This window comes from Mya arenaria, chromosome 4, assembly GCF_026914265.1.
Source record: "Mya arenaria isolate MELC-2E11 chromosome 4, ASM2691426v1".
In the NCBI taxonomy this organism is placed as follows: domain Eukaryota; kingdom Metazoa; phylum Mollusca; class Bivalvia; order Myida; family Myidae; genus Mya; species Mya arenaria.
Genome location: NC_069125.1, coordinates 8,424,378 through 8,433,256, shown reverse-complemented (window position 1 = coordinate 8,433,256; position 8,879 = coordinate 8,424,378). Strand labels below are relative to the sequence as shown.

Sequence of the window (8,879 nt, the reverse complement as noted above, 5' to 3'; positions counted from 1 at the left end):
TTGAACACAAACTGAAACTATAACCGAATTTTACATCAGAGACAAGATTGAAGACTTCATGCAGAAAAACAAACAAGAGCGCAGAACTGCGGCACAAAATGCGGGCGTCAAAGCCATTAGTTCAAGGTAATAAATTACATACAATTCAATGAAATTAATATTGCTGATAACGCATAGAATATTTTGGGCAAGGATGTCAAATGGCATCTTAAAGAGAAGATAATGTAAATTTTGTCATCTGTTTGACCTTTATAGGGAACAAAATCTCGAAATACTAAAGTATTAAATAATTATCGAATTCCTGCAGGAAAGTATGGACATAAACATTGTAACCAATGTCAGTAATGATTGGTTAGAAAATGATCCATTTAGGGACTGGAACATATCAATTTGGTTAAATTCTGATAATTAAAGGGCAATAAATAACTTAAGCGAATTTATAAGCTTGTTTATAAAATTTAGCATTGTGTTGCTAAAACTTAAGTGTTAGGGTCGGATTAAAAAAAAAAAAATGAGAGAGCGAACACTTTCGGTGTATGCCGCCCTATTGACAGCTATGGCGATCCCAAAAGAACAAATGAGTAGAGATGAAAAAAAATGTAACAAAATGACAACACATGCTAAACATATATACTGCTTTTCGAATTAATGTTCTCACAAACACGGATCAATCATTCATTCATTTGTGCATTTAATAAATTAAATAAGTCAAAAGGGTGTTCGAGGAAAGGAAACAAGAATATAGAACAAATGCAAAAAGGTAAGGTCACACCGTATAGTCCGTAAACCGCAAGATGCATGCTCACGGGCGCTATCTCACTACTGCTCGTCACGGAAACTATTGCCTGCTATGATACTACCCCAGGCAAGTACTTTTGTCTTTAAACATCCTGGATTCCAAGAGCTCCTTTTTGGTTAACGAACTGAGTGGGGTCGCCTGATCGACGTATTTTGACCAGATCCCAAACACGTTTTGACATTAATTTGTTTATCCAACTTAATAATCTCACTGCCAAAAAATATAAGAATTGAACATGCTAAAAGCTTATCATTTTGTGGTTTCCTGCCTTGTATTATCAAAGTTAGCTCAGTGGAACGTAAATATAGAATACTGAGGCCTCTGCTAGTGGGCTCTTTGACTGTGCGGTTGGCGATAAGCCGTTTGAATCAAACCTAGACTGCAGTTTTCAAACTTCAAATGCAATGTTTGCTTCCAACTTAAACATACCGAATGTATTTATAAATCACAAAATGCATCGACCTTCAAAATCACCTCACCAAATCATGTTTTACGTAAAACCTTTAAAAAAAGAGAAACACTTCGCTTTATTATCTGAATATTAATAGGAACATTTTCCATTACTGTAAAGAGCACATATAAATATAATACTAGAAAGTAAGCGATTGTGAACGAATCAGTTTCTGTGCATTTTGCTATAAGTACTAGACAATTTGCCCGTCTTTGACACGTTGTACATCACACTCTTGTAGAAAAATTAAAGATGCACTCTTACTCCCAAATAAATTTACCACAAGTAATACAATTGCTTTAATATACCAAAAAGGATGAATAAATGCCAAGAACAATAGTTCTTATGAAGAATACCGGTTTAATTCGAATGAAATGTGCATAAAACACGGTATTTCTACCTTATATGACGATAGTTGATCACAGTAAATCTTTTAGCATTCACCAATCATTTAATATATTTGCGTTTTCTGCTACTAAATACACGGGTACAATCTTGTTATCGGTAATTGATATTTTCCCTAAATGCATTATTTAGTAAGTAGTTAAAGGTTTAACAGTCAAAATGATTGTTTGTTATATATGTGTATTTATTGATTTTGAATAAGAGTGTCACTTTGATATAAGAATCAAGATCATTGTTTACGCTTTTGTAATGGTTTATTTTATTTTTATCTAAAATCATTTATACATCAAAGAAAGCGACAGATAGTCAAAACTGTATCAGTTGGTTGTCAGATTTATATAACGTTTATATGACTTCATAATTTACAAGTCCGCGAAAATTATCTTGTCTGATCGGCGGCTTTTATATGATTAACTCTAATCTCCTTTTGCTAACATATCAACACATGGTCTTATTATTTATAAGTTTCATATACCACTATAACACGAACTATTTCTAGACAAAATATGTACGTGGTCATACTATTGCCCATTCTCTTTTAATGGTGGGAAAACATTGCAGACATATAACACATGTACTTAGTATGTTATTCTCGTTTGTATGAAATATGTGTTTGCCCTGATTTCTTTTCAAGCATATTTATCAACAAATTAACAAATTCATTTATCAACCTTCGATTGGCCTTTTTGACCGTTGAATGTAGCTTTGACCGTTGTGGACGAAATATTAAGAACGCTGCACAAGTTTGGATGAAAAATGCGCCGATTTAACATTTCCGAGTCCTTGTTCAGTGAAGTTGTATAGAAATCAACCTTTTCCCCCGGTGATGGCTGAATTCTGCCACTTCGTGTTTTTGCATTTTCACCCTTTCGCCGCCAGTGTGAAAATGCGAGGCGAACATGCAACAAGAGACAGGGCGAAAATGTGAAAAGATATTGCCGCGCATGTTCGCACTGTCACACTATCGCCGAACCACTTTTCTTATTTTCACTTTTCCTCCCCGCTGCTTGGTGCATGTTCGCATTGTCGCATTTTTGCCAAGCAGTTTATTGCATATTGCATATATCGGAATGGTTTGAAACAAATCACGAATATAGCGATATACTTCAATAATTGCAAGTATTCTTGCTAAAACACTTCATTTACATGCGATTATTTTCGTCGTCCAAAAGATAAATAGCTGCACGGCTCTGATATCGCCTTGCGAACAAGCCTAGAAAATCTCGCTATTTCGCCGCGAACATGCGACACCACGAAAAATACAGCAATTAGGCCCCCCGCCGTGTTTGAGCACCATTATGCACAATATGTCCTATAAGGGCCTACTTTAGCTTGTAAAATATGAAATATTACATTATATAAAAAAATATGCAACATTATAAGATTGACCGAGGTCATCAACACAATGAGATATAAATGTTCTCCATTATCAGTTTCATGAGACTCATATCCGAGATTTAATGTACATTCTGTATGATTGGTATTACTTCTGAAAGCGCTGTTTTCGCCTTAATAGCTTTCGTCACAGTCAAAATGTTGATATTAAATATAGAGATATTCTTTCATTCCCTTTAGCCGGAGACTGTATGAGAAATTAATAGGCATCGCTTCGTAAAACCTATTGACCTATTTTATTTCTTCATTTCACTTTTTATTAACGACCAATGAGCGCGGATTTTTTTATCTTATTGCACTGATTAGTTTTAATTTGTTTCGCAAATCATATGTTATTCAACCTTTCTTCATCAAATGTTAAAAACATTAAAATTGTAAAAAGTTAAAGGTTGAAATCATATGTACCAATTGAAAATTAAATGTATAATCGTTATATCAGATAGTCATATTATAGCAATGAACATTTTGGGCAAAAAGATCAGACCATAAATTATGTTCATGTTTATTTTCTTTAATAGTGGTGTAAAAAATAAATGCGGAGGTACCTGTAAACTTTTGTGAGTTCTCGTAACTAAATTGTCTAGCTTTTTACGGAGTAGGTTTCTGTTGGGATCAACTATGTCATTTTCAAAAAAAATACCATTTCACTAATGGAGTATTTCGACAAGTAACTGCTTTTTAAATTACAATAAAAAACAACCTCACAACCATATCTTCATGGCAGTGTGTGATAAACGATGTGTCGTAAAAGTATCAAAGTTTAACAATCTTACCATTTAATAAAAAAACGCCTTAAGAGTTGCGGTATACTCAATCATCATTAAAGGATCCGTTTTATATTTACTGACCAATATGGTACATCAGTTTTAACATTTCTTTTTTTTTTCAAAATATTTAAATTTGAACAAATCGCGTTTCAGTAAATAAAATATAAATATAAAATAAGTGCTGAAAGGAAACTGAAGTAAGGAAATTATGACTAAATCCCTTTAATATGACAAAAAACACATTTGTTATCAATTATTATTCTGGAACTAAACTCAAAACTAAGTTTTTTATATAACGTAGTGTTTTGGCGCACCACTGTTAGCATCTACACAATTAATTCAGCGGAAAGAGATATAGAAATCTGCCATTAAAATGTGAACACTTATCGAACAATATGGGTTACTAAACTTGGATTTTTTTACGGGAACTGTCGGTGCTTGTTTTTTCTCAACCGTGGATGTGATTACCAAAGTAATGAGAAATGTTCAGCCGCCTGTTTTCTCTATCAATCTTTTTTATCATCGATCAATACCCCCCTCCACCCACCCTTCATTTGCTACTGTCTCTCTTCCTTCGATAAACTCTCTCTTTACCTCGTTCTTCCGTCATAAATCCCTCTTTCCTGTCTTATCACCTTCTCTCTACTCTACTGTCTGTCACAAAAAACATCAATCCCACATATTCTAGATAATTTAAAACAGTATTCAGTTGCTGTTTAACCCGATATAGATGCCCTTACAGTTAAATTAACCTTGATTGCCACAAAAGTCAAATTATATTGCAAACCTTTTCTAAAAACAATCTAAAAAATCGTTAAAGAGGGTAAAATTAACTATAAATGAAATAAAAACAAGCTTCAAAACTGAACATTTATCGTATTAAGCTTATGACATATTGGATGCGACATCAAATATGTGTAAATGTCAAAACAATAACACTTAATAATATATTAACTATATTTAATTACAATTACTTTTTAACATTTCCGAACCTTTTTCCTGAATTGGTTAACTACAAAACAAACGGAATGCGTTTAAAAAAGAAAACAAAATTTACAGGATTGTGAATTACGCCGAAATTAGAGACTTTACCTTTAAATAAGCAATTTCCTTATAGTTAAATTTATGAAGTTGATAAAAACTTCCGCGTCGAATAAGATCAAGCCGCGTCGTATTCATGCTTAACTTCAGTCCATTGTATAAGTGTTCAAATGTAGTATTTGTATTCTAGTGCATGAATAAGGACAGACCTGAGGGTTAGTGTGATTACTGTATCAAATCACAAACATAGAACTACTACTGCTTTACCAGAGGTGTCGACATAAAACCATTGAGTTTAACAATGCAAATAACATTTTAAATTTACAAAATCGAAACAGGTGATACGCTCTTTTTGCGAATTGAGGAAAATCACGTGAATTGTTACATCTTTTCAGAAAAAAAAACATTAAGGATAATTTAAGTGAGACAATAACGCATGAAAAGAAAGATGCAGGAATGAAAAATATTGGTCGGAAACTGTAACATTAGATAAAGAAGCATTGCGGTTTAAATTGCAAGTGTTATAGAAGTGTTAAGTAGCGTTTGTTCTTAGAATGGAGGTGAACAGTGTACTTGTGACTGGAGCTAACCGAGGTCTGGGACTGGAGTTCGTGAAACAGTTTCTGTCCCTTCCTAACTCTCCAAAACACGTGTTTGCAGGATGCAGAAATCCAGACAAAGCAGAGGTAATAATTTGTAATTATCAAAATAATTGATCTTATTAATACAACTGTGAAATATTTTGCCTACATTGTAACTCGTTTAAGTAGTGTATATCTTGAAAGCATATTTCATAGTCTCCTTGGTTCGTAATTATTGCAACATCAGTTGAAACACAGAACAATAACTAGAACAAAAATAATATCATCTTAAAAGCATTCATCGTTGTTGGCGGGGGGGGGGGGGCGACATAAAATTGCCATGTTTTGTAATGAACGAAGAATATCTTTTAGTCATAGCAACCATACAGACGTCGTCGTTTAACAATGAATTCAATGGCATTATGCAATAATTAACTCTTGCGGGTCGCACAATTTAAGACTCGTTTTAATCAAACCGCCGACAAAGTATCAAACGAGCAAATTCAGATAAAATCGGTATATATGTTTTAGTTTATATTCTTAATTGTAATATTTCAAAACCTCTCCTATAAAATAACGTTCTTATATTTTACACCGAATCCGTGTCTGTGGTTATAATCGATGATTAAGATGATTTGTCATTAAACCAGGATGTAAAATGCTTAAAGGAGTGTCATTTTTATCATTTAAATTTAAAATTTCTTTCCCTGTTTAAAGTTTAAATGTGTGAATTGAATGCGTATTTAAATTTATAATTTGTAAATAGACGAACGATCTTTGAAACATTTGTTGGATAAAAAGAACAAAAGATGAAGCATTTACAACGCTCAAACCTTCCTCAGTTATACAGCAATGTTCGTTTCTCCGTAACACAATCTGTAAAAATGTTAAAAAGTATTGAGAATTAAAATACTCATATGATTTATATAAAATTTAAGATGGTTTAAATGAATGTGTTTTACTTTTTATTTTCATAGGCTTTACAGGATCTACAGAAAATTCACAAAAACTTGACAGTGATCTTAATAGGTAAGATCTATTTAGCGATTCCAATTATCATACTAGTCCCAATTTCTCGAACAGTCTCAAGCAAAGCATAATCTTTTTGCTTTGGCGTATCTTGTGTTCTTTTTTATTTATGATTTTGTAAGTGATCCGATATTTTTAATGACATTCACAGCAATTTGGTCTAAAGAAATGTGATTAAACTGTAACGCTTAAGATGTTTGGAGTATTTATGTTTGTTCTTGTTTCCCAGTGGAAAACAAATATTGATAAAAAAAAACCATATGCATGCATTGATTATTTTTAGATCTAAATGACACGAGTAAACTTCAAGAAACAGTCAAGGTTGTCCAAGGAAAACTTGGTGAAGGTCAAGGACTGAATATTCTTCTTAATAATGCTGCTGTTGCCAGTGGCGACAATCTAGAGAAAGTCAACCAAGAATCGATGATCGACAACTTTAGAATAAATGCGGTTGGTCCATTAATGGTTTCAAAGGTAAGAAGTTGTTGCTTTCGCTTATCAAGAATATCAGTAGGCTTTGATTGTTAACTTAATATATTTGCCAACCAGGGATAAGATGCACTTGGCTCAAAATGGTTAAAAATGTTTGAATACTATCGTTATCAAAATGCAGAAAAACAAGAATGATATTCATAGACATCCTTAAATGAAATTCGTTAAATTAGCTTTGATTTAAAACTAATGAACAATATTTTTTTATAAAAAAAAATGGATTAACATGAAACTATGCTTTTAGATTAATGCAAATTACTTAATTGAGTTTGATTGTTGTTCAAAATTGTAGGCTTTCCTTCCGTTGCTTCGGTCTGCGGCGTCACACGGAGGCTCTCTGTCTGTTACAAACGCAGCAATAATAAACATCAGTACTGGTGTGGCCTCCATAACTGAGAACGACACCGGTGGAGGTTATCCCTACAGAACATCAAAGGTAAAAATCAATGAAGCCAATGAAATTAGTAAAGTTCAAAGATAATTTTTATTCCAATTTATTACATATTCACCATTCTTGTTATCAGAGGTGTGATACTGATAAATCTAACATACACATAGCATCATCACTCTGTTGTACGAGAATGATTTTTACATATTAAAGGAAGAGTACACATTTATTTTTTTTAAATGGGTATGTTTTCATATTTCCTTGCATTATACAAAAGATAAGGAATAAAACAACATTTTCGCAGTAGTGACTTTCACACATTATAAAGAATCTTTCAGAAAAGAACTAATATTTTATCATACATTTTATATGTTCTGGATTGAATTTAAGACTTAATGAGTATTGATCTTGAAACATACTGTAACATCAATAAAATAGCATGAAACAGTTAGCCATACATGATTTATTTCTCTAGGCAGCTCTGAATATGATAACAAAGAACCTGAGTGTCGATTTGAAGAAAGACAACATTCTTGTTGCGGCAGTTCACCCAGGATGGCTGAAGACAGACATGGGAGGAACAAGGGCTACCATGGAAACTGACGAGATGGCGAAAAAACTCCTAGACCTAATGGCAACCTTTCAGAGCGAGGATTATACTGGAAAGTTGTACCATTTTAGTGGAAGAGTTATGCCGTTCTGATGTGTATTGACGTTCTGATGTGTATGTGTATTGACGTTCTGTTGTGCATGTGTATTGACGTTCTGATGTGTATGTGTATTGACGTTCTGATGTGTATGTTTATTGACATTCTGATGTGAATGTGTATTGACTTTCTGATGTGTATTGACGTTCTGATGTGTATGTGTATTGACGTTCTGATGTGCATGTGTATTGACGTTCTGATGTGTATTTGTATTGACGTACTGATGTGTATGTGTATTGACGTTCTGTTGTGTATGTGTATTGACGTTCTGATGTGTATGTGTATTGACGTTCTGATGTGTATTGACGTTATGATGTGAATGTGTATTGACGTTCTGATGTGTATGTGTATTGACGTTCTGATGTGTATATTTTTTGACGTTCTGATGTGTATGTGTATTGACGTTCTGATGTGTATATTTATTGACGTTCTGATGTGTATACGTATTGACGTTCTGCTTCGCAGAACGAGACATACAACGAGACAGACAACACTACGCATAATGCTTCGCAGAACGAGACATACAACGAGACAGACAACACTACGTATAATGCTTCGCAGAACGAGACAATCAACGAGACAAACAACACTACGCATAATGCTTCGCAGAACGAGACAATCAACGAAACAAACAACACTACGCATAATGCTTCGCAAAACCAGACAATCAACACTACGCACAATGCTTCGCAAAACCAGACATACAACACGACAAACAACACTACGCATAATGATGCGCGAAACGAAACACACGGCAAGACACGCAATCAGACAAACTACGTGGCATGCAACACTCTGCACAATAACCAAGGCACACAACAAGA

General features: G+C 33.7%; 1 protein-coding gene across 1 annotated transcript; it reads left to right on the top strand.

Moving 5' to 3' along the window:
- Positions 1 to 5,018: 5,018 nt before the first annotated feature.
- On the top strand, positions 5,019 to 8,054 carry LOC128230087 (C-factor-like). The gene is made up of 5 exons (XM_052942082.1): positions 5,019 to 5,544; positions 6,417 to 6,468; positions 6,752 to 6,942; positions 7,253 to 7,396; positions 7,824 to 8,054. Exons 1-5 carry the CDS (start codon positions 5,413 to 5,415, stop codon positions 8,049 to 8,051), a joined length of 747 nt encoding a protein of 248 aa, XP_052798042.1. The 5' UTR covers positions 5,019 to 5,412; the 3' UTR covers positions 8,052 to 8,054.
- Positions 8,055 to 8,879: the final 825 nt, after the last annotated feature.